General features: G+C 44.8%; 1 protein-coding gene across 1 annotated transcript in view; it reads left to right on the forward strand.

Annotated features, from left to right (window-relative positions):
• The window catches only part of LOC309560079 (semaphorin-3F-like), a 169,428-nt gene extending 143,193 nt beyond the window's left edge, over window positions 1-26,235 (forward strand). Inside the window, exons 11-19 of the mRNA XM_082263599.1 lie at window positions 1,276-1,420; window positions 8,838-9,060; window positions 9,150-9,238; window positions 12,453-12,494; window positions 15,991-16,148; window positions 18,914-18,981; window positions 19,075-19,208; window positions 24,611-25,190; window positions 25,472-26,235. Of these exons, the coding sequence (XP_082119725.1) occupies window positions 1,276-1,420; window positions 8,838-9,060; window positions 9,150-9,238; window positions 12,453-12,494; window positions 15,991-16,148; window positions 18,914-18,981; window positions 19,075-19,208; window positions 24,611-24,853 (1,102 nt within the window). The 3' untranslated portion in view covers window positions 24,854-25,190; window positions 25,472-26,235. The remainder of the gene's footprint in view (window positions 1-1,275; window positions 1,421-8,837; window positions 9,061-9,149; window positions 9,239-12,452; window positions 12,495-15,990; window positions 16,149-18,913; window positions 18,982-19,074; window positions 19,209-24,610; window positions 25,191-25,471) is intronic.
• The last annotated feature ends 752 nt before the right edge of the window (window positions 26,236-26,987 follow it).

The raw sequence follows: 26,987 nt of genomic DNA on the forward strand, positions 1-26,987 counted from the left end.
AGCACATCCCTAGTCTCTGATCATCTCCTGTAGAACAATCCCAATTTCTGACCCTCTCCCGCATCATTTTTTTCCATCCCTGATCATCTCCTGTAGCATATCTTTAGTCTCTGACAGCTCCTATATCATATTTGCAGTCTCTGACCATCTCCTGTGGAACATCCTCATACTGTGACCATCTCCTGCATCATATTTGCAGTCTATGATCATCGCTTGTAGCATATCCTCAGTCTCTGACATCTCCTATATCATATTTGTGGTCTTTGACCATCTACTGTAGAATATCCTCATACTCTGACCACCTCCTGTAGAACATCCCCATACTCTGATCATCTCCTGTAGGATAGCCTCATACTCTGATCACCTCCTGTAGAACATCCCCATGCTCTGACCACCTACTATAGAACATCCCCATGCTCTGACCACCTCTTTTAGGACATCCCCATACTCTGACCATCTCCTGTAGAACATCCCCAGTCTCTGACCATCTCCTGCATCATTTTTGCAGTCTCTGATCATCTGTAGCATATCCTCACTCTGACATCTCCTACATCAGATTTGCCTACTCTGACCATCTCCTGTAGAACATCCCCAGTCTCTGACCATCTCCTGTAGAACATCCCCAGTCTCTGACCATCTCCTGCATCATTTTTGCAGTCTCTGATCATCTGTAGCATATCCTCACTCTGACATCTCCTACATCAGATTTGCCTACTCTGACCATCTCCTGTAGAACATCCTCAGTCTCTGACCATCTCCTGTAGAACATCCCCAGTCTATGACCATCTCCAGTCTATTACCAGCTCCTGTAGCACATCTCCATACCTTGACTGTCTCCTGTCTCTGACTATCTCCTGTAGTACATCCCCAGTCTCTGACCATCTCCTGTAGAACATTCCCAGTCTCTGACCATCTCCTGTAGCATTACTGCAGTCTCTGGTCATTTTCTGCAGTGTTCCCGGCCTGGAGCAGTAAGACACTGTGTCAGCCATTTTGTTTCTCTAGTATTACATTGTACATTCAGCCAGTGTTTTGTGCAGCCCTTTGGTGATGTCGAAAGCCACACTTGAGACCCCCCCATATTATGAAAAGTAACCAACACAGCTGTACACCATTTATTGTCCTCCCGGCCTGCCTGGTGGTTGACATTCCTCCAATTGGACCTATATATGGCTGTCTGTATGTCTGTACTCCTCAGTGTGTCACTGTTTTTTATTTTTCATCTTGTGTTGGCCGGTTGTCCCTAATGTAGCTGTCTCTGTGTGTGTCTCTTAGTTCCGTGTTCCGGGGCTCTGCCGTCTGTGTGTACTCTCTTGCTGACGTCCGTGCTGTGTTTAATGGGCCATTCGCACACAAGGAGGGACATGGGTTCCAGATGACGGCCTATACAGGGAAAACGCCTTACCCCCGGCCTGGAGCGGTGAGACACGCCACCTGCTGGCAGTCTAAATGTCGGAGTGATTCAGTGGTCACAATTCAGTTGTTTTGGTTTTGAAAATTGGATTTCATAGGGAGGAGCTTGGATTTTATTTTTATTTTTTTCGGGAGGGTTGGATCAGTCAGAATTCAAAGCACTTTATTTTTTTAGTTTCGGATAGAACAGATAGGGGTTCATACAAAGATTCTCAGTACATTTGACAGCTTGATGAATGTCATTCGAAAGTACCTCCAAAATTTTGTTTGCTTTTAGCATTCGTTTCTGGGACAAATGGACTTTACCCAATGAAAATCACATTCACTCCTAGAAATGTGTTTGAGCAAAACTTTCCATCCTGCTCCTTCAAAAGTTCTTCTTGAGGAATCAACCTAGAGGGGACATGGACACAGAGAGGAGGAATCTACCTAGAGGGGACACAGACAGAGAATAGGAATCTACCTAGAGGGGACACAGACAGAGAGGAGGAATCTACCTAGAGGGGACACAGACAGAGAATAGGAATCTACCTAGAGGGGACACAGACAGAGAGGAGGAATCTACCTAGAGAGGACACAGACAGAGAGGAGGAATCTACCTAGTGGGGACACAGACACAGAGAAGAGGAATCTACCTAGAGGGGACACAGAGAGGAGGAATCTACCTAGAGGGGACACGGACACAGAGAGGAGGAATCTACCTAGAGGGGACACAGACAGGGAGGAGGAATCTACCTAGAGGGGACACAGACAGAGAGGAGGAATCTACCTAGAGGGGACACAGACAGAGAGGAGTAATCTACCTAGAGGGGACACAGACACAGAGAGGAGGAATCTACCTAGAGGGGACACAGACAGAGAGGGGGAATCTACCTAGAGGGGACACAGACAGAGAGGAGGAATCTACCTAGAGGGGACACAGAGAGGAGGAATCTACCTAGAGGGGACACAGACAGGGAGGAGGAATCTACCTAGAGGGGACACAGACCGAGAGGAGGAATCTACCTAGAGGGGACACAGAGAGGAGGAATCTACCTAGAGGGGACACAGACAGAGAGGAGGAATCTACCTAGAGGGGACACAGACAGAGAGGAGGAATCTACCTAGAGGGGACACAGACAGGGAGGAGGAATCTACCTAGAGGGGACACAGACAGAGAGGAGGAATCTACCTAGAGGGGACACAGACAGAGAGGAGGAATCTACCTAGAGGGGACACAGACAGAGAGGAGGAATCTACCTAGAGGGGACACAGACAGAGAGGAGTAATCTACCTAGATGGGACACAGACACAGAGAGGAGGAATCTACCTAGAGGGGACACAGACAGAGAGGAGGAATCTAACTAGAGGGGACACAGACCGGGAGGAGAAATCTACCTAGAGGGGACACAGACACAGAGGAGGAATCTACCTAGAGGGGACACAGACAGAGAGGAGGAATCTACCTAGAGGGGACACAGACAGAGAGGAGGAATCTACCTAGATGGGACACAGACAGAGAGGAGGAATCTACCTAGAGGGGACACAGACAGAGAGGAGGAATCTACCTAGAGGGGACACAGAGAGGAGGAATCTACCTAGAGGGGACACAGACAGAGAGGAGGAATCTACCTAGAGGGGACACAGACAGAGAGGAGGAATCTACCTAGAGGGGACACAGACACAGAGGAGGAATCTACCTAGAGGGGACACAGACAGAGAGGAGGAATCTACCTAGAGGGGACACAGACAGAGAGGAGGAATCTACCTAGATGGGACACAGACAGAGAAGAGGAATCTACCTAGAGGGGACACAGACAGAGAGGAGGAATCTACCTAGAGGGGACACAGAGAGGAGGAATCTACCTAGAGGGGACACAGACAGAGAGGAGGAATCTACCTAGAGGGGACACAGACAGAGAGGAGGAATCTACCTAGAGGGGACACAGACAGAGAGGAGGAATCTACCTAGAGGGGACACAGACAGGGAGGAGGAATCTACCTAGAGGGGACACAGACAGGGAGGAGGAATCTACCTAGAGGGGACACAGACAGGGAGGAGGAATCTACCTAGAGGGGACACAGACAGAGAGGAGGAATCTACCTAGAGGGGACACAGACAGAGAGGAGTAATCTACCTAGATGGGACACAGACACAGAGAGGAGGAATCTACCTAGAGGGGACACAGACAGAGAGGAGGAATCTAACTAGAGGGGACACAGACCGGGAGGAGAAATCTACCTAGAGGGGACACAGACACAGAGGAGGAATCTACCTAGAGGGGACACAGACAGAGAGGAGGAATCTACCTAGAGGGGACACAGACAGAGAGGAGGAATCTACCTAGATGGGACACAGACAGAGAGGAGGAATCTACCTAGAGGGGACACAGAGAGTAGGAATCTACCTAGAGTGGACACAGAGAGGAGGAATCAACCTAGAGGGGACACAGACAGAGAGGAGGAATCTACCTAGAGGGGACACAGACAGAGAGGAGGAATCTACCTAGAGGGGACACAGACCGAGAGGAGGAATCTACCTAGAGGGGACACAGACAGCAAACAATGGTCTAGAAAAAAGGGAGGCACAGATTTTTACCCTTAAAAATGCCTCATAGAGAACCAAAAATAAAAAAGATTTAAATAGTGTATGTACAAGGTGTATATATATATATATATATATATATATATATATATATATATATATATATATATATATATATATATATATATATAAAATATAATAGTTATCTGGAATAGTTTATTTGAAGTAATAACATTAATAAATTATAAATAACATTAATAATAAACAAAAAGAGTGACAATTCTGAAAACATTTATATAAAATATAGAAAATTTTTATTTTTTTGTTATTTTTTCTATAGTTCTACTTTAAAATGTTCTTAAATGAAGGTGGTCTTTTAGCTATACATGTAGATAAAGTAAAGCCATCAGCTCAATCTTCCGCAATGAATACATTTATTAATCCAAGTGTGGTGCAAAATAATACAGGGTTTACGCGTTTTGGTCTTTTAGCTATAAGTATAATTTCTGTTTCGTTCATTGACGGACGCAGTTCAGGAATCTTCTCGACCATTGGGTTATACTGCCTCCTACAGGAGTAGGACACTAAACCACGTAGAAAATAAACCATGTTTATTTAAAAGTATACTGTTACATTTTCAGAAAACCCAGATTATGAAAAAATTAAACTTATAGTCTGTATCTGAGACAAAAGGAAACCTTTAAATAAACAATAGGTAGGACACTACAGGTGTAGGACACTAGTGTCCTACACCTGTAGGGGGCAGCATAACCCAATCTTCAAAAAGATTCTGGAGCTGTGTTCGTCAATGAACATCAGAAAAAAGGATTTTACGGTAAGACAAAAATTAAATTATTTTGGTAACAAATAATAACGTTTTTCTATATTTGCTACATTATTATTATTTTATTATTATTATTTTTTTTTTAGATACACTAAGCTTTTAATAAACCATTCCAGATAGATAAAGCAATAAGCACCTAACAGGGGTTTAAATTACTTCCCTACTCTACCTAAAACAAATAAAAAATTAAAATAATTACACTTCACATTTCAATGTTTATTTTTTTTTTCCATAAAGTTTTTGTCGATTTTTCATGATGTGGCGTTTCTGAAAACGTGGCTGCCTTCTTTTAAAATGAAAATGGCTTTTTAGCTATAAATATAATATTCAGATTCAAAATACTTTATTAATCACTAAATTATTATATTCTTATAAAATTTTGGTAACACAAAATAGTATTAATCTGGGATAGTTCAGTAGAAGCTCGGGGTATCTAAACTAAAAAAAAAAAAAAAAAAAAATTAAATCTAGAAAAGATTTTTTGTTACCAAAATATTATGTTTATAACCAAAAAAAATCACGTTCATAAAAAAGTATAGTGTTACATTTTCAGGAAACCCGGACTATGAAAAAATGTAACTTAAAAGTCTGTATCTGAGATAAAAGGAAACCTATAAATAAACATGTTTTCAGATCTTCCCGGTATATGTCGGGGAGGAAAGTATTTCAGTCCTTGAAATTATGTTGAAGAAATACGTAAATTGAGTCCTGGGTTTTGATGCAAGAACTCCATTCATGTAATTCTTTACTATAATTATTATACAGGATTTATATAGCGCCAACAGTTTGCGCAGCACTTTACAATATGAGGGAAGACAAATACAACTACAATACAATTCAATACAGGAGGAATTGGACAGCCCGGCTCGTTAGAGCTTACAGGACTGAAATGCCTTTCTCTGAGACCATACACTGGGAAGATCTGAGAACATGTATATTGAAAAGCATTTTTTTTGTCTCAGACGTAAAGAATGTATTCTTTGTTTATTCTATTTGTCCTTCAAAACTGCATGTAAATTAATTTTTGTACTTATGGAGCAAAACCTAATCTTCTCAGGCAATTTTTATTCTTTGAAAATAAAAAAACGGAAAAATACTACATTATGGTCACCAGGTGGCGCTGAGGAGCAGATTTATTTTCTATGATAGCTCCATCTAGTGGCCATTTTGTGGTACTTCCTTTTTTTTTTTTTTCAATGAATAACCTTGAAATTATGCTGAAGATGATGTTCATTGTAAATAAAAGCATTATGGCAACTAGATGACACTGATGTGCATTGTAAATATTAGCATTATGACCACTAGATGGCTCTGTGAAGTGAACTGAGGACTCTTGATGCAAGGGCTCCATTCATTTAATTCTTTACTATAATTTCAAGGACTGAAATGCCTTCCTCTGAGACATACACTGGGAAGATCTGAGAACATGTATATTGGAAAACATTTTTTTTTGTCTCAGATGTAAAGAATGTATTCTTTGTTTATTCTATTTGTCCTTCAAAACTGCATGTAAATTAATTTTGTGCTTGTGGAACAAAATCGAATGTTCTCAGGCTTTATTCTTTGAAAAAAAAAAGGAAGAAAAAATACTGCATTATGGTCACCAGGTGGCGCTGAGGAGCAGATTTATTTTCTATGATAGCTCCATCTAGTGGCCATTTTGTGGTACTTCCTTTTTTTTTTTTTTTTTTTCAATGAATAACATTCAATGTCCGCAACAATTGATTCTGCCTCATTCATACAGAAAAATTTTCCATGCAGTTTTGACGGGGAGCAAAGTATTTCAGTCCTTGAAATTATGTTGAAGAAATAAGTGAACGGAGTCCTCCTGGGTTTTGATGCAAGAACTCCATTCACATTTAATTCTTTACTAAAATTTCAAGGACGGAGATGCCTTCCTCTGAGACATACACTGGGAAGATCTGAGAACATGTATATTGAAAAGCATTTTTTTTGTCTGTCTCAGATGTAAAGAATGTATTCTTTGTTTATTCTATTAGTCCATCAAAACTGCATGTAAATTAATTTTGTGCTTATGGAGCAAAATCAAATGTTCTCTGGCTTTATTCTTTGAAAAAAAAAAAAAAACTGAAAAATACTGCATTATGGTCACCAGGTGGCGCTGAGGAGCAGATTTATTTTCTATGATAGCTCCATCTAGTGGTCATTTTGTGGTACTTCCTTTTTTTGTTTCAATGAATAACCTTGAAATTATGCTTCAGATGATGTTCATTGTAAATAAAAGCATTATGGCAACTAGGTGGCACTGATGTGCATTGTAAATATTAGCATTATGACCACTAGATGGCTCTGTGAAGTGAACTGAGGACTCTTGATGCAAGGGCTCCATTCATTTAATTCTTTACTATAATTTCAAGGACTGAAATGCCTTCCTCTGAGACATACACTGGGAAGATCTGAGAACATGTATATTGAAAAGCATTTTTTTTTGTCTCAGATGTAAAGAATGTATTCTTTGTTTATTCTATTTGTCCTTCAAAAGTGCATGTAAATTCATTTTGTGCTTATGGAACAAAATCGAATGTTCTCAGGCTTTATTTTTTGAAAATAAAAAAAACGGAAAAATACTGCATTATGGTCACCAGGTGGCGCTGAGGAGCACATTTATTTTCTATGATGGCTTCATCTAGTGGCCATTTTGTGGTACTTCCTTTTTTTTTTTTTTCAATGAATAACATTCAATGTCCGCAACAATCGATTCTGCCCCATTCATACAGAAAAATTTTCCATGCAGTTTTGACGGATGAACAGCTATGCAAAATTTTTTATCAAAGTACCCCACAGTCTGCCAAAGAAAGCCTTAAGCTGGATACACATTATACAATTCTCTTTAGATTTACCAAAACCATATAGTATGAGGTCAAACCTAAACACTTTAAATTTGTATGCAGTTAAATATGTGATGCAGCTAAAATAATAATATGATAAACCAAGAAGTGTAATAGATAAAAAAACAATATGATAAACCTTTAATATATATATCTATTATTTATATATATATATATATATATATATATATATATATAAAGCAAGTATAAATCAAAATACTGAATTTTATATATATATATATATATATATATATATATATATAAAATAAAAAGCAAGCATAAATCAAAATACTGAATAAATATAAAGCACAAATATATAAGAAAAAATCTTCCCAATTGTTATTGAGTTTCTAAACGTGAAAACGATGCCAAAAAGTGCAAAAAAGACTAATAGACTTTCCTTTTTGGACTTTCAATATTATATATATTTTTTATCTTTGGACTTACATTTTTCAATTAGTATTTTTTGCACTTTTTGGCATCGTTTGCACATTTAGACACACACTGCAATTGGGGAGATTTTTTTTTATATATATATTTGGCTTTATATTTATATAGCATATTGATTTATACTTGCTTTTTATTTATATATATATATATATATATATATATATATATATATATATATAAAAATAATATATATATATATATATATATATATATATATATATATAAATATATAGAGGGTTGATCATAGTGTTTTTTATCTATTACACTTCTTGGTTTATCATATTATTATTTTAGCTTCATCTCACATCTGAATAGCGCCCTGCCCTTTGCTTTTATATTTCTCTTTGCGAGTTCTTGTGTTGGTGAGTGCTGCAGTTCATTTATAGGTGTGGATTAGTAGCTATCCCAGCAGCGCACCTGTTCTCACACTATATTTATGCAGTCAGGCCGGCCCTTCTACTACATGGTTGAAGGTAAATCTAAAGGAAATCTAACAACAAAAGTTGTATAGTGTGTAGACGACCATTCTGCAAATGTCTTCCTGGTTTACCAGCTTGCTAACCTGGAAAAGTATATGGGTGGGGGTGGGGGGGTTAAGACTTTAACTTGCTGCATGCATCAGGCTGCTTTAGCATTCCCATGGACTTGTATGAAGAGAAAAGCAGCTCTAATGCAAGCAAAGTTCGCAGACCCGACCTGTATAATGTTAGGAGTGTCTTGCACCGAGTCCTCATTGGACTTGTCATGTGTCTTCCAGTGCGCAGGTGGCTTCTCGGTGGCCAGCATTCGCTCCAGTCGGCATTTCGGTGAGGATGTGCTGAGGTTTGTGCGGACTCATCCGCTCATGTACACTTCAGTGTACCCCGTGAACCGCAAACCCCTCCTCCTGCTCTCAGACGTCTCCTACACCTTCACCAGTATCGCTGTAGACATTGTGCCGGCCTCCGATGGAGAGTACACCGTTCTCTTCCTGGGTACAGGTGAGAGAGCGGCTCTTATCATTACACTTATATCTCTACAATGGGGTCACCAGTGTATGGGCTGACACCTTGTCTCCTCCTCTTATCAGATCGTGGTACGGTCCAGAAGGTGATGATCCTACCCAAAGGTCCCGAGGAGACGGAAGGCGTCACTCTGGAGGAAGTGGAAGTGTTTCGGGTAAAGTTACTTTTCTTATCGATGTATAGAGAACTTTATTTACCAAAATGTCTGTAAGAAATACTATTTATAGCGCCCCCATCAGGGTGCAGTGTAAATATATTCTGTTGTTATGAATGAGAAGTGCAGTCCTGGAAAGGGAGAAACACGCTGCAAACCAACCCGGCCCTAAAGGTTAATTAACCACTTCAGCCCTACAAGGTTTTGCCCCCTTAATGACCAGGCCATTGTTTGTGATTCGGCACTGCGTTACTTTAATGGCATCTAGAGGTGGTGAAGACAACTTGCTGAAGTTCAAACTGAGCATCAGAATGGGGAAGAAAGGGGATTTAACCACTTCAGTCCTGGAAGGTTATCTACAAACTAGGAGATTTTTTTTATTTATTTATTTTTTACTAGTAATGGCGATCAGCAATTTTTTGCGGGACTGCAACATTGTGGCGGACAGATCGGACCCCTAACTAACACTTTTTGGGGGGAGCCAGTGACATTACTACAGTAATCAGTGCTAAAAATATTCACTGTCACTGTACTAATGACACTGGTAGGGAAGGGGTTAACCCAGGGGCGATCAAAGTGTATACCTAGGGGGTGCTTTCTTACTGTATGGGGGAGGGACTTGTGGAATCAACACAGAGACCTGTATTCCTATATAGAAGGATCACAGGCGCTCTGTGCTCATTTCAGAGAGAACAATGGTCTGCTGTGTTTACAACAGCAGATTGTCGTTCTCTGTCCACAGGGAGTGATCGCAGGTGCTCGGCGTTCAATTGCGGCTTCCCTGCTGCCCCCCCAGGAGCGCTTCCGTGAACCGCCGTACAGGTACGGCTGTTTGCGCAGCTGAGCCAGCCTGCCGCAGTATATCTAAGGGCGGTGATCGGCAAGTGCTTAACAAGAAGGCTTTAGACAGACTCCTCCCAAGGCACGCCACCAATGCATTTCGCCCTGTGGATGGGGCGAAATACATCAGGGGTGTGACCTGGGTGGAGTCTGTCTAAAGCCTTCTTGTTGATTCACCTTTCAGGCTGGGTTGGTGTGCTGTGGTGTTTTCTCCCTTTCCAGTATATTCCACAGAGCCGATGGACAGGCTAATTGGCCGCCTGCACCCTTGAGTTGAAGGATGATTGTCTGGAGTGGCAGCCCATTTAAGTTTGCATAAAATATTTAGAACTAACTGCACATGCTTTACTCACCCAGTCTGATTATTGATTCATCTATATCAGGTTTGTCAACCTTCCCCCCCAAAGGCACCCCTAAAATAATTTTCAGGTCTCTGGGAATCCTCACTAAAATGAGTTCACGGGGGTCAACAGGAAAAAAAATACCCCTTACATTGTTGTAGGAAGAATAACAATCCTTACAGTGGAGGTCAACCTCGCCGACACCTAAAAAGATAATCGGTGCCATACTGCTGGAGGAACCATCATATGGAAGGTCAATCAGCCACAGCTCAAGGAACCCTGATTGAGGATGGCTGATCTATACATATCATAGGTTACTCCTTGGGTGCCATTGTATTTGCATGGCTATGTATTACATTAGGCCCTGCAGGTTAAAACAGGGGTCTTCAAACTACGGCCCTCCAGTTGTTCAGGAACTACAATTCCCATCATGCCTAGTCATGTCTGTGAATGTCAGAGTTTTACAATGCCTCATGGGATGTGTAGTTCTCCAACAGCTGGAGGGCCGTAGTTTGAGAATCCCTGGGTTAAAACATAGTAAGCCCAACAAGTAGAGGTGTGTAGGAAGCCTTACACATATAGAAGTAAATTTTAGCATTGAGTTGGTACTTTTTTGCTCCCCGGGAAGATATTGTATGCCCCCAAGGGTCTTGGTCAAGAGACCAGCTTTTAAGATTCAGTCTATGGCTGCAGAACATGGACAGTGAAAATATGGGTTGAAGTCAGCATCTCACTCATTGACATTTCTGGAGAAGCAGATTCAATCTGCAGAACACGCTGGGTAGAGGTCCTCTCAACCCATTTACATGGAGGAACCCTTGAAATAAGTTTCTGGTCACAGGGAACTTTTGCCAATAATTACCAGATCTACAGCAGACAGTACAATAGAGTCACTGAGAGGAGTGCTTCTTACATGGTGCTCATTGGAAAGATTCCCCCCTCACAGATAGATAGATATAGAGATGGTTGGTATCAGTGATGAGGTAACTGAAAGGCAAACATTGCTCAAAAAAAACCCAGCAACCTCTGGAGGAATGCTGGTTGAGAAAGGATGGTTTAGGGCAGTGGTCCTCAACTCCGGTCCTCAGGGCACATTATTACCTTGGGGAGATGAAGACTAGAATACTGATTGCAGTATTCAAGTCTTCATCTCCCCAAGGTAATACTTAAAATCTGGCCTGTTAGTGGGCCCTGAGGACCGGAGTTGAGGACCACTGGTTTAGGGTATCTGACAGAATAAGCCTAAGATTAGGTAGAGGTACTATTGTAAATCACAAGACCTCTTGCTTCAGGCCAGGGGTTGGCTATAGAGGTGGCCGCCTTGGGCATGGGGGTGCAGAAAGGGCCATACCTGCCAACTATGCTAAAATAGCAGCTAAGAGGGGGGGGTTCAATTTTGGCTTGGAGGAACGTTTACAGCAATGCAAGTCTAAAGTAGAGTTGGAAGCTTCAAGCTAAATTCCAGCCTTACCTTCAGAGACTGGTTCCCCAACAAAAGAAGTGTTAGACTCAAGTAACCCATTAACCCAACAAAAAGGTTTCTCTGTTGACTCAAAGGTCAGAATATTTAATTAACTGCCAGCTTTGGGACCTGCTATTCATTTTAAATGGCGCCTGAAAAGGTTCCTCTGTCGTAGTGGCTCATGCCGCGTGAGGACAATGTAGTCTCTGGCTGTGAGGGCCCCATCATGACAGATTTATGACCATGATCCCTGCAGGAATTGGGACTTTATTGCCCTGATGGCAGCCCCGGTGTCTGGAGGTAAACCCTGAGAGGTACTGATGCTATGAATGTTCATCCCAGATCACACTCTTGTTGGCTTGGAAGTATGAGAGATAATTTTACTCCATGTAAAGTTCATTATTGAAGAATGGCTCAGGACCTGTAATAGGATTATCTATGGAAGGAGCTTGGTGGACATTTTCCTAGAAGCCCCCCTTCCACTCTGGGTTAGACCCTGGCTGTAGACCTGTTCTGATTACACATCATTTGCAGTGTATGTTTATTATATTTCATTGTATCTCACACACAGGTTCCGTCTCCTGTTAAAAATGTCAGGATATCGTCTAAGAGGGTAAGTGTTGTGCTGTTACTGTTCTGATTGGTGCATTGACTGGGAGTTAGAGGATTATTGTGTTTTATTGCCACACCTATTATAATGAAGCCGCTACTTAGTAACATCCATTGCATCAATTCTTTATTGGCTATATGGCAGGATACAGTAGTAACACAAATAGCAGTAATATACTGCGCCACCCTCAGTAGATCACAAAAAAATAATAGCAGCTAGCACAAATACTGAATAACAGATAAAGCAACAAAAAGGTGAACAGTACTTATAGAGTCCACACAATAGGGTGAGACAGGAGATCAGTATACAGCCGCTCCCAGTAGAGATAACAATCCAGGGGTCACCACCACCATTCACCCATATATCAAAGCCTCTTACCGGAACTGACCGACCCCCATTACAAAGGTCAGTCAAACGCATAGTAGAAAGTCTCCTTTACGTCCACAAACAGCCCCCACAGCAATCCTGAAATCCCAGTCCGATGTTAAGCAGCAACAGACCTCAGATCAGGGAGAAAGGAAGGACTCCTCATAGTGTAGTAGATATTTCAAGCCGTTTATTGTAAAAAATTGGCAACTTATACAATCTCCAGTGTACAAGTGCATATCTGATGTTAAGCAGTATCCAGATAACCAAAAAGATGGTCCCCTGATGATGTCTTGTTATGACGAAACATGTAGGCAGGGCCTGGCAGGCGTGACACGCTCGATGCACTGGAGGACAAGGCGGCCATCTTTTTGGTTATCTGGATACTGCTTAACATCAGATGTGCACTTGTACACTGGAGATTGTGTAAGTTGCCAATTTTTTACAATCAACGGCTTGTAATATCTACTACACTATGAGGAGTCCTTCCTTTCTCCCTGATCTGAGGTCTGTTGCTGCTTACCATCGGACTGGGATTTCAGGATCGCCGTGGGGGCTGTTTGTGGACGTAAAGGAGACTTTCTGCTGTGCGTTTGACTGACCTTTGTAATGGGGGTCAGTCAGTTCCGGTAAGCGGCATTGATATATGGGTGAATGACAGTAGTAACACACTAACGCTCTTTTGGCATAAGGAAGGCTTTGGGCGACGCGTGTTCATTGTATTAGAGGTCATTTGCGGTAGAGCTTGTTGTCAATGAAACAATGCCTATGATTATTTAAGCCGTTTTGTTCAACCTTATTTTATTAAAAGATGAATAGAAAAAGAATGTACAACAATATAAAACGTTATAGAATATGGTACAAAGATAAGGATCATAAGAAAATTAGCATAGTTACCACATTATAGTATTTTCACAATTTGATTTTCGGACATAAAAGAATATTAAGGACCTCCAAAGGTTTCCGTATTGAAATAGATCTCATAGCCCACCAAAAAGCAAATGGACCCATTAAATCAGAAAGGATATCATGAGTTATGTCAATAACCTCCTCCTCACAATAGGATATGTTCTGGTAAGGTCATTAGAGATGTTATGTACATGGAATTTTTCCATAATTCAGTGTAAAGGTAGCTCAGAAAAGTTCAAGGCAGAAATATAATGGGAAGAAAATAAATGAGACAGAAGAGGGAATAGGTAGAGGGGGAAAGGGTTGTGAAGGTTGTTCGCACTCCATCATGGCACAGGGGTACCAGTACCTGTTGCGCCCTTTGCCCAGTGAACGAAATCTGCTGAAAATCGGAACACGAACCAAGCTGACCATGTGGTGGAGAATTGGTCCAGCTTCCCATTCTCCTGCGCCAACAGATGTTCCAAGTCTCGAATCTTGTCCACCTCAATGGCCCAGTCTCCCAGTGAAGGCATATTCGATGTTCTCCAATGTCTAGGTATTACTACCCTTGTTGTGGCCAAGAAGTGCCGCAGGATGTCTTTTTTGATGGATCGAAATGACCCCAGTATGATTGACAATAGGGCCATTTCCTGTGTGGGTTGAAGAGAGGTCAACAGCTGAGTAAAAATCATCTCCCACAGTTTCTGAACTGGGGGGGCAATCCCACCAAATATGGAGTAGTGGCCCTTTAGCAGATGAACACCTCCAACAAACGTCTCATAGGGAAGTGTCTATGTATTTTACATTGGAGGGGCATCTGTTTAAGTGGTTTTAAATCTGTCAGGCGACTCATAGACCTACATTGTGAGAAGGAGCAGTAAAGCACAACCATTGTGTAGCACTGCAAAGCAGGAAGTAGAGCCGGTCTTGGTAATGAACTTTTTCCTTGCCCTGTTCTCCTCTGGGAGTGCTTGATTATTGTCTGAGTTAGCCCAGCTCCTCCTCCCCTCCCTAACTTTTTTTGTAGCTGCCAGGGGAGGAGTAAAGGGTAACATTATAGAGCCTTTCCCAACTTTTTTAGATCAGAGGTAACCTTGAGATCATTTTTAGGTCTCAAAGATCCCCAAATCAAACCATTCAAATGAAATTAAAAATAATATGGGCCAGGAAAGAAATGTAGAAATTAAAAATTGTAGTGACCCTTTACATTCGTGGTCAGTGAAGTGACTTCTTACATTGGTGGCCAATGGAGAAGTGACTTCCGACACTGGTGGCTGTTGGGGAGGTGACCCCTTACAGACCCCCTACATTTGTGGCCAGTGGAGAAGTGACCCCCTATGTTGGAGGTCAGTGGAGAAGTCATTCCCTACATTGATGGCCAGTAGTAGTGACCCCCTTACATTGGCGTCAATTGGCGAAATTAACCCCCCCCCCCCCACCCACGTTGGTGGCAATCGAAAAAGTGGCCCCTACATTGGTGTCCATTGGAGAAGTGACACCTTACATTGGTGGTCAGTAGAGTAGTAGCCCCCTTACATGGCCCCTACATTGGTGGCCATTGGAGAAGTGACCACTTATGTTGGTCAGTGGAGAAGTGATGCCCTACATTGGTGGTCATGGGAGAAGTAACCCCCTACATTGGTGTACAGTGGAGGTGACCCCTTACATGAGTGGTAAGTGGCTCACATTACCATATTAGATCAATTTTAGAGTGTTTCCTTACATTTATCACTAGGGGGAGAGGTGTCTTTTAGGTTGGTAGTCAATGGGAGAAGGACCCCCCCCATAACACATGGTCAGTCTACTGCCCAAGTACATTGATGACCAGACAAGAGATCAACCTGCCCACTGATCAATGAACCTCTGGAGGAACCCTGTGATTCCACAGATCTCTGGTTAAGAAAGATGGCTGTCGAGTGACACTGGAGTGACAGCTCTGGGTCAGCTGACCGCAAATCTAAGATAGCGCCACCTAGCAGCAGGCTCAAGGGATTTTGGGATGGCTTCACAAGGCAGAAATTTGCAGGTAAATAATATGCAAAATATATGTTAAATGCACAATTAAAATTATAGGAAGATTTTTCTTGGGAGAAATGGTCCCTTTAAAGTTACTTGTTCTGAGCTAAGCCATTGCCACTGGGTAGCGTGTGTAGATGAATGTACAAGACCTAAAGTCATTATCAAATGTCCCTAAGCCCTTATTGCAGAGTTTGCCCTTACCTGTCATATGTATGAATTGCAGCACCAGCTATACGTGTCTTCAGATGCCGGAGTGACCCAGCTTTCCCTCCACCGCTGCGCAGTCTATGGCGACTCCTGTGCGGACTGCTGTCTCTCCAGAGATCCGTATTGTGCATGGGATGGAAAGGCCTGTGCCCGCTACACTCCGTCACCCCTGAGGTAGGTGTGAGATGGAAGTGGGGACATCTTGGCCTACAGAGCTATATCGGGGGCGAGAGTTAAGTGACCAGAAAATCCAATTATCATAAATTCCAATCTGTCAGTTCTCTTAGTTTGTTAGTAGTATACTCACCTCTCCATAGCCCAAGTCTCCCCCTCCATTCCCTGCAATAGAACAAGTATTAAACTCCCCTCTCTGGTATTCCACGTCTCCTACCTCCCCTCCATTCCCTGTAATAGAAGAGGTATTATACTCCTATCTTTGGTGTCCCGTGTCTTCTACCTCCCCTCCATTCCCTGTAATAGAAGAGGTATTATACTCCTATCTTTGGTGTCCCGTGTCTCCTACCTCCCCTTTGTTCCCTGTAGTAGAAGAGGTATTACTCCTCTCTCTGGTGTCCCATGTCTCCTCTTCATTCCCTGTGATAGAAGAGGTATTATACGCCTATCTCTGGTGTCCCGTGTCTCCTACCTCCCCTCCATTCCCTGTAATAGAAGAGGTATTATACTCCTATCTTTGGTGTCCCGTGTCTCCTACCTCCCCTTTGTTCCCTGTAGTAGAAGAGGTATTACTCCTCTCTCTGGTGTCCCATGTCTCCTCTTCATTCCCTGTGATAGAAGAGGTATTATACTCCTATCTTTGGTGTCCCGTGTCTTCTACCTCCCCTCCATTCCCTGTAATAGAAGAGGTATTATACTCCCCTCCATTCCCTGTAATAGAAGAGGTATTATACTCCCCTCCATTCCCTGTAATAGAAGAGGTATTATACTCCCCTCCATTCCCTGTAATAGAAGAGGTATTATACTCCTATCTTTGGTGTCCCGTGTCTCCTACCTCCCCTTTGTTCCCTGTAGTAGAAGAGGTATTACTCCTCTCTCTGGTGTCCCATGTCTCCTCTTCATTCCCTGTGATAGAAGAGGTATTATACGCCTATCTCTGGTGTCCCGTGTTTCCTACCTCCCCTTTGTTCCCTGTAGTAGAAGAGCTATTATATACTCCCCTCTCCAGTGTCCCGTGTCTCCTCTCCATTCCCTGTAATAGAAGAGGTATTATACTCCTCTCTCCAGTGTCCCGTGTCTCCTCTCCATTCCCTGTAATAGAAGAGGTATTATACTCCTCTCTCTGGTGTCCCGTGTCTCCTCTCCATTCCCTGTAATAGAAGAGGTATTCTATACTCCCCTCTCTGGTGTCCCGTGTCTTCTACCCCCCCTCCATTCCCTGTAATAGAAGAGGTATTATACTCCTCTCTCTGGTGTCCCGTGTCTCCCCTCCATTCTCTGTAATAGAAGAGGTATTATACTCCCCCTCTGTTCACACTTTGCAGTCCATCAGACAGTTTTGGATGTTTGTGTTCCCTGCCGTGTGCCCTGGTTCCATCCTTCAACCATTATGTCATTGCTAATTCCTGTAGTGATGGAGGGGTTAGAGAAACAAACCAGAGCACACAGCGCAAGGTCAACTTATAACGCTCAGCCCCCTTTCCCTGTTAAAATCAATGCCTAGAATGTCCACAAATGTACCTGTAAAAGGAAAAACTTAGACTTGATACTTACCTTGGCCCTTTCTTTTGCATTTCTGGGGATCACCATCTTTTTGGAAAGATTCCTGGGTGAATGTAGAGCAGGCTGAATCTCACTAGAAGACACTCAAATCCATTTCAAGAGCCGGCAAGATTTAGGTTGCTCTGTGTTTTCTACAATCTCACTGGAAGCAGTGTGACTTTACTCTCGTCTAGCTGCTGCGGGAGAAGACGGGGATAAGGCTGTCTTCTGGTTAACGCAGGGGAAGACGGGGATAAGGCTGTCTTCTGATTACCACAGGGGAAGACGGGGATAAGGCTGTCTTCTGGTTACCACAGGGGAAGACGGGGATAAGGCTGTCTTCTGGTTACCACAGGGGAAGACGGGGATAAGGCTGTCTTCTGGTTACCACAGGGGAAGACGGGGATAAGGCTGTCTTCTGGTTACCACAGGGGAAGACGGGGATAAGGCTGTCTTCTGATTACCACAGGGGAAGACGGGGATAAGGCTGTCTTCTGGTTAACGCAGGGGAAGACGGGGATAAGGCTGTTGTCTGGGTGTCGCAAGGAAAGACGGGGGGTAGGGCTGATGTCTGGGTGCTGCTGGGGAAGACGTGGGTAAGGCTTCTTGTCTATGTGCCGCAGAGGAAGACGAGATTAAGGGTCCTGGGGGCGAAGACAGGTGTAAGGCTCTCGTCTGGGTGCTGCGGGGGAAGACGGGGTAAGGCAAGTACAAAATCTAACCCTTTTACAGGTGCATTTTCAGACATACTATATACCATTTGGGTTCTCCTAACACAAAGTTTGACTTTCAAGCAATATGAAGCAGGATCAGATGGTACTTCTTGAGCAGCAGTGATTTGCACTTTTGCTTTGCACCACTGGGGGTCCTCAGTTCGAATCCCATCCAAACAACTATCTGAATGGAGTTTGCATGCTCTCCCTGTGTTCCCAAGGGTTTCCACCCACACCCCAAAGACATGCTGGTTGGAGAATTGGTGTAAATGGACCCTAGAAGGTGTATATTTGTATGCATGCGAGATAATTAAGGACCTTAGATTGTAAGCTCCTTGAGGGCAGGGACTGATGTGAAAGCACTGTGGAAATGTTCAGCACTATATACAGTAAATACCTGTAATAAATTTGACCACTGCTGACTCATTTAAAGTGATATGAACAATGTACGTCTCCCTTATTCCATCTCTTTTTGTATTTCCTCTGTTCCCATTGGTTCTTGTTCATTAGGAGGAGTCGGCGTCAGGATGTGAGGCACGGGGACCCAATGCGGCAGTGCAGAGGGTACAACATGCAAGGTGAGGGCAGTGCTGAATGTGCAGGTATCTGTCTCAGAATTGTCACCATATTTCCCCACACCCGCTACATTTCATACTGTTCTTTGTTTTCAGTGGACAGAGGGGTCTCTGAGCGCCTACAGATAGGAGTGGAAGGTGGAAGCGTCTTTCTTCAGTGCGATACCCATTCTCCGCTCGAGAGCGTCACCTGGTTACTGCAGAGAGAGGGCTCCCAGCATCGCAAGGAGGTTAGACTGGTAATGGATGAACTCTGGGATGGGAAGGGAGGGTGAAGCTCCTTGTTTTGTGTACAGTGAGGGGGGTTAGTAGGCAGGGGAAGAGATGTAAGCAGGGGGTGGGTGAGTATGCAGGGAAGGAATGCAAATATGGGGGGGTGTGAGGAGGTGTTGTAAGAGACGGGGGTTGAGCAGCCAGGGAAAGGGATGTACTGTGTGAGTGGGGGGGGATTAGGAAAGGAATTTACACGGCGGCAGGGGGTGAGGAAGGGAAGGGATGTGCTGTGAGTTGGGGGGAAGGCAGGGATTGTGCTCTGAGGGGGGTGAAGAGGCAGGGAAGGGATGAGCTGCAATTGGGGGGTGGGGGTAGTGGTGAGGAAGCAGGGAAAGGATCGATGTGCTGTGACTAGGAGGTGGGGGGGGGGGGTGAAGAGGCAGAGAAGGGATGTGCTGTGATTGGGGTGGGGGGTGAGACGGTAGGGAAAGGATGTGCTGTGATTTGGAGGGGAAGGGATGTGCTGTAATTGGGGGAGGCAGGAAATGGATGTGCTGCAACTGGGGGGTAGGGGTGAGGAGGCAGGGAAGGGTTTGATGTGCTGTGACTAGGAGGGGGGGGGGGTTGTGCTGTGACGGGGGGTGGGGGTGGTCGGTCAAGGCAGTCTTGTCTATAACAATCCATCTCTGCCTCCTTCTACAGACAAGTGGTGTAAGTATTCGGGCGGCTGCACTGTAGCTGGGCCCTTTGTAGTGTTAGGAGAGCAGCCTTGTGGGTGAATGGTGCTGATCCTTCCCCCCATAACATCCTCCCAGCTATAAATGGGAGATAATATTCCAATGATTTGCTGTAAATGAAAGGAAATGACATTTTAGAGAGGAAATATGACTATTTCTTATCATTTCCTATCTTTTGTCCCAGAGCCAGCAGCTGCCATTCACCAGTTCTGTTCCATGGGATGTCCAGTATGGAGGAATTCCCAGAACACCAGCTGAGCTCTGATGACATCACGCTTTTTCCTCCGTACATTATTGTATTTCCGGTACATCTCCCGTCACCGGACAATTTCAGATTGACAGAGTAGAGTAGAATTAGGAATATAGGAAGGAGTATTCCTGTCACCACAGGATATGGAGGTGACATCTCAAAATATCATAAAGGAACTAAGTTACCAGTCCAATAGACTTTCAGAGCCATAGTGACAAATGGAATGTGACATTGTGACTGGGACGAGCTGGGATCTGACATTGGGACTGGGACGAGCTGGGATCTGACATTGGGACTGGGACGAGCTGGGATCTGACATTGGGACTGGGATGAGCTGTATTGCTAAAACAAACTGTTCTTAATAAACCCCCATATGCCCCTTTAAGGGTTTGTGGGGCCAGTGAAGTTTGATGGGATTCCCAATCATGTGATTGGCTGTCACATACACAAGAGCTTGTCTAACTGACTCCTAATCATCAACAGTGGCCGGGAGCAGGGGGTGACAGTGCGGTCGCAGTGCTAGCGGCATACGATTGAGCACAAAGCAGCATTACTGCCAATAGATATGGAAACACCAAATAAAGCCCCCCCCTCCATGCTACCACACATGGATATGGCCAGCTAAAAGGATTTAAAAGAACTAGCAAAAGTGCGTTTGTGTGGTGGGGGTAAGAAAGCAGGAGGTCCTATTACCAGCAGGTGGGTGGTGGGCACTCCGAAGGGGTAGGAGGACGCAGGGAGGCATAGCAACCAGGGGCTGTGAGGTGGATGGCAGGCACTGTTGTAGGGTAGCGTGGCATAGTAACCAGGGGATGGGTAGAGGCATGCACAGTGGCAAGAGAGATAAGTGCCGTGAACAGATGAATGAGGTGGTCGAGAAAGAATGCAGTGTGAGTGGTAAGTGAGGAATCAACATAGAGTGAAGTAGGTGGGAGGACCTGTGCCCAGGTGGGTGAGGGCTGCAGGGGTGGGGAAAAGGGCCCAGGAGGTATGCATTGTAAACAGGGGGGTTGTAAGGTGGCTGGAGAAGGATAAATTGGGCAGAGGGGTGTACTCTCTAAGCAGAGGCCGAGGTGACCAGGGAGGGATTATATGTATAATGTACATTGTATACATTTTAATGCTGCAGAACATCCCACCACAATTGGCTTATCAGTACCACAATACCCACTCCTACCACAATTGGCCTACCAGTACCACCATACCTACTTCTACCACCATTGGCCTACCAGTACCACCACACCCTACCACCACTGGCCTACCAGTACCACCATACCTACTTCTACCACCACCATTGGCCTACCAGTACCACCATACCTACTTCTACCACCATTGGCCTACCAGTACCACCATACCTACTTCTACCACCATTGGCCTACCAGTACCACCATACCTACTTCTACCACCACCATTGGCCTACCAGTACCACCATACCTACTTCTACCACCATTGGCCTACCAGTACCACCATACCTACTTCTACCACCATTGGCCTACCAGTACCACCATACCTACTTCTACCACCACAGCCCACCACCATTGGCCTACCAGTACCACCATACCTACCTCTACCACCACAGCCCACCACCATTGGCCTACCAGTACCACCATACCTACTTCTACCACCATTGGCCCACCACCACTGGCCTACCAGTACCACCATACCCACTCCTACCACCATTGGCCTAACAATACCACCAAACCTACTTCTACCACAATGGCCTACCATTACCACCATACCTACTTCTACCACCATTGGCCTACCAGTACCACCACACCCCCACTGGCCTACCAGTACCACCATACCTACTTCTACCACCATTGGCCTACCAGTACCACCAAACCTACTCCTACCACTGGCCTACCAGTATCACCATACCCATTCCTACCACCACACCCCACCACCACTGGTTTACCAGTACCACCATTCCTACTACCACACCCCACCACCACCATACCTCACCACCACTGGCCTACCTGTACCCCCATACCTACTTCTACCACCACTGGCCTACCAGTACCACCAAATCTACTCCTACCACAACACCCCACGACAACTGGCCTACCGGTACCACCATACCTACTCCTACCACCACACCCCACCACCACTGGCCTACCAGTGCCACCATACCCATTTCTACCACCACTGGCCTACCAGTACCACCAAACCTACTCCTACCACCACACCCCACCACCACTGGCCTACCAGTACCACCATACCTACTTCTACCACCATTGGCCTACGAGTACCACCAAACCTACTTCTACCACCATTGGCCTACTAGTACCACCACACCCCACCATCACTGGCCTACCAGTACCACCATACCTACTTCTACCACCATTGGCCTACCAGTAACACCACACCCCACCACCACTGGTCTACCAGTACCACCATACCTACTCCTACCACCATTGGCCTACCAGTACCACCACACCCCACCACCACTGGCCTACCAGTACCACCATACCTATTTCTACCACCATTGGCCTACCAGTAACACCACTCCCCACCACCACTGGTCTACCAGTACCACCATTGGCCTACCAGTACCACCACACCCCACCACCACTGGCCTACCAGTACCACCATACCTATTTCTACCACCACTGACCTACCAGTACCACCAAACCTACTTCTACCACCATTGGCCTACTAGTACCACCACACCCCACCATCACTGGCCTACCAGTACCACCATACCTACTTCTACCACCATTGGCCTACCAGTACCACCATACCTACTTCTACCACATTGGCCTATCAGTACCACCACACCCCACCACCACTGGCCTACCAGTACCACCAATACCTACTTCTACCACCATTGGCCTACCAGTAACACCACACCCCACCAACACTGGCCTACCAGTACCACCATCCCTACTCCTACCACCATACCTACTTCTACCACCATTGGCCTACCAGTACCACCAAACCTACTCCTACCACTACACCCCACCACCACTGGCCTACCAGTACCACCACACCCCACCACCACTGCCCTACCAGTACCACAATACCTACTTCTACCACCACTCCCCACCACCACTGGCCTACCAGTACCACCATACCTACTCCTACCACCACCACTGGCCTACCAGTACCACCATACCTACTCCTACCACCATTGGCCTACCAGTACCACCATACTTCACCACCACTGGCCTACCAGTACCACCATACCTACTCCTACCACCACCACTGGCCTACTAGAACCACTATACCTACTCCTACCACCATTGGCCTACCAGTACCACCACACCCCACCACCATTGGCCTACCAGTACCACCAAACCTACTCCTACCACCACTGGCCTACCAGTGCCACCATTCTCACTCCTACCACCATACCCCACCACCACTGGCCTACCAGTGCCACCATACCTACTTATACCACCATTGGCCTACCAGTACCACCACACCCCACCCCACCACCACTGGCCCACCAGTGCCACCATACCTACTTCTACCACCATTGGCCTACCAGTACCAACATTCCCACTCCTACCACTACACCTCACCACCACTGGCCTGCCTGTACCCCCATTGGCCTACCAGTACTACCATACCTACTCCTACCACCACTGGCCTACCTGTACCACCATATCTACTTCTACTACCATTGGCCTACCAGTACCACCACTACTGGCCTACCAGTACCACCAAACCTACTCCTACTACCACACCTCACCTCCACTGGCCTACCAGTGCCGCCATACCTACTTTTACCACCATTCCCACTCCTACCTCCACACCCCACCACCACTGGCTTTCAAGTACCACCATACCTACTCCTTCCACCACAGCCCACTATCATTGACCTACCAGTACCACCATACCTACTTCTACCACCACTGGCCTACCAGTACCACCACCAAAAACCAAATGGAATTGAAGTAACCATTCACCAGATAAGGCAATACCCATGCGGTGTAGAAGGTAAAAAAGAGAAACTGTATTCAAAAATAGAAGATTAATAACACAATCACATGTATCTGCAAACACAATCACAAGACATGACACAAACATAATTGAAAGAGCATCCCAATGACAATGCAGGTGAATGAATGCAGGGGATATATGTCACTCACAGCTGTTGGCCTACCAGTACCACCATAACCATTCCTACCACCATTGGCCTCTCAGTGCCACCATACTTGCTTCTACCACCACACCCCACCACTATTGGCATACTAGTACCACCGTGGCTAGTAGGACCATCTCTGAAAAGTGATGATTTGATGAGTTCAGGTAAGACAGCCTACCTTGGAACAATGATTTAAGAAGTACCAAAAGAGGACAGATGGCCCAAAAATTGCATTATGGGATGTAGAATTTCACAATCATGCTTCCCAACAGGGACTATATTAGATAGAACTGAAAAGTGCAATTTACAGCTATTCATTAATTTAATATTTTTGCTTATTAGGTTCGACTCCAGGCCATGGAGGGTGGGGCAATTCTCCGCTCAGTCCAGACAAACGATGCTGGTTTGTATACTTGCTTGGGGACCGAAAATGGCTTCCGAAGGTCACGTGGGAAAATCAGATTAACTGTTTTACCCCGGGAACTGCTGGAAAAATTGACGTCTTCCCCAACCCTGCTCCCACCACTAGCTCAGTGCCCGCCTGCGCGCCGGCAGAAGACACGAACTCAAACGGACAGGAACTGAGGAGGTTATAACATGGACCTTGTGGCAAAGGGGGCTGTCCAACAGCAGTTCCAAGACCCACTTCAACACAAGAGACTCCAATCACTGGGAGACTGTATGGGAGGAGCCTACACAACTCACTACCAGATCTCCGGACACAAAAGCCCTTTTGGTAAGAGCCTGCCTAACTCACTCCCCAACATCTTGACCCAGAAGCCATTGAGGGAGGAGCCTTAACACTACCCCACAAATGCTTGTGGAAGGGGCCTTAACAACTCACTACAAGGCACCCTCACCCAGTGGAGGTTGTGGAAGGGGTCTTCACAACACCACTAGATATCCTAATCCAGAGGCCATTGTGGGAGGAACCGTTACAATTCAATATCCAAGATCTTGGTCCACAAATGCTTATGGAAGGGGCTTTAACAACTGACCCTCAGACATCCTGACCTAGCCGAGATTGCGGCCTTCACAACACAACCAGGTAGCCTAAACAAAGGTCAACGAGGGGAGGCAGCTTAACTCTTCACAACCCAACATCTTGACCCACAAATGGAAGAGGCTTTAAACTGGCCCTTAGACGTCCTAACCTAGCCAACACCGCCAGATATCCTAATTCAGAGGCTATTGTGGGAGGAGCCTTTACAACTCACTACCAAACATCCTGACCCAGAAGCCATTGTGTGAGGAAGCTCAATGCTTCAATACGGACCCTCAGATTGTGGATTGGGGTCTTCACAACACCACTAGATATCCTAACCCAAAAGGTCTTCGTGGGAAGAGCCTACCGAACCAATTAGCAGGCATCCTTAACCAGAATTGGTTGTGCCAAGAACCTACAACTAAAACTACTAGACAACCTGACCCAAAAGTGGTTGTAGGAGGAACCTAGACAACTAAATCAGACATCTTGACCCAAAAAAAATGGTTGAGTTGTAGCAGGTGAAAATGTGTTTAGCATTATTAGTAAGACATTCCAGAATGATCCCTTGTATAGAGAACTTTGTGTATGTAGCGAGAGTGATGCTGTGTGAATTCTCTATTTATCACAAACACTGGATGCCCGATTTTATGTTACAGCCTGTGAGCAGAAGCCTTTGTGTATAGTCTCTATATTGCTCCATGTCTCCATTCTCTGCACATTTGTAGCTTCCCCTCCACAACAGAACTGCACAGTACAGAGCACATCGACCAGGACTAAGACTCATCGATGGCGCTGGCACACACCTTCCTTTTCTAGGAAGGTCAAATCTGATATTTTTTTTTGTGTTCCTTGATGTAATTCCTATTTGTTCCATGTTTTTAGGTCATGATTTTATGTATATATTGTATATAGTATAATAGTTCTGCTTCATGCTGCACAGTTTTTTTGTTAAAACAAATTAAAATTGTACTTTATTCAGGCTGACAAAGTGATGTGTACACAAGTCAACCAGACTGGGATGTCCAGCATGATGTCGCTCTTTCCCCCCCAACCTATCATTGGATTTCCGTGGTTTCAATCATGGAGGCTCAGCAGCACCAAGTGCAGTCTGCCTAGGAATAACCACTCAACCCCTCTCATTGTTGTTTTAGGGCTAAGGGGCTCTTTAGAGCTGCGGTCCCCAGCACCAGGGAGCCTCACGGCACACGACCCTCTCTGCAGGGGGGGGGAGGGGGGGGTGCTTTGCGCTTTGTTGGGCAAGTGTTTCGGGGGTTTGCAGATCTTTATTTGTATCAGCAATTATTATGAGAATGTATTATTTAAATATATATTGAAGTTGTTTGGCTGATCACCTGAGCCCTAATATTGAATTGAGCTCAAGTAATCAGCCAAACAGAAATAAAGATTTTAAAAAATATATTTTTCAATAAAAATTTTTCATATCTATATTTCTCTAGCGCTCATCGACAGACGTAGTCCTCGGTGATACACCACCTTCGGGTTATGTTACCTCCGCAGGAGCAGGACTAGACAGGAAATTAAAAAGCTCTGGCCACACCCTAGGGGCAGTCCCAGAGGGTATATCCTCTCTCTCTCTGCCTCAGCAAATCAGTTATTTTCTGTCTAGTTAGGAGTAAGGACCTAGACACCTTGCTGGGATCTTAGGTCCTGGCAAGAATTTTTTCTTAAAGGATTTTTTTTAGACAGCTTTTTTCTCCAGTGTTCCTGTGA

Source organism: Pelophylax lessonae, assembly GCF_965119305.1.
Source record: "Pelophylax lessonae genome assembly, chromosome: 7".
NCBI classification, from domain to species: Eukaryota; Metazoa; Chordata; class Amphibia; order Anura; family Ranidae; genus Pelophylax; species Pelophylax lessonae.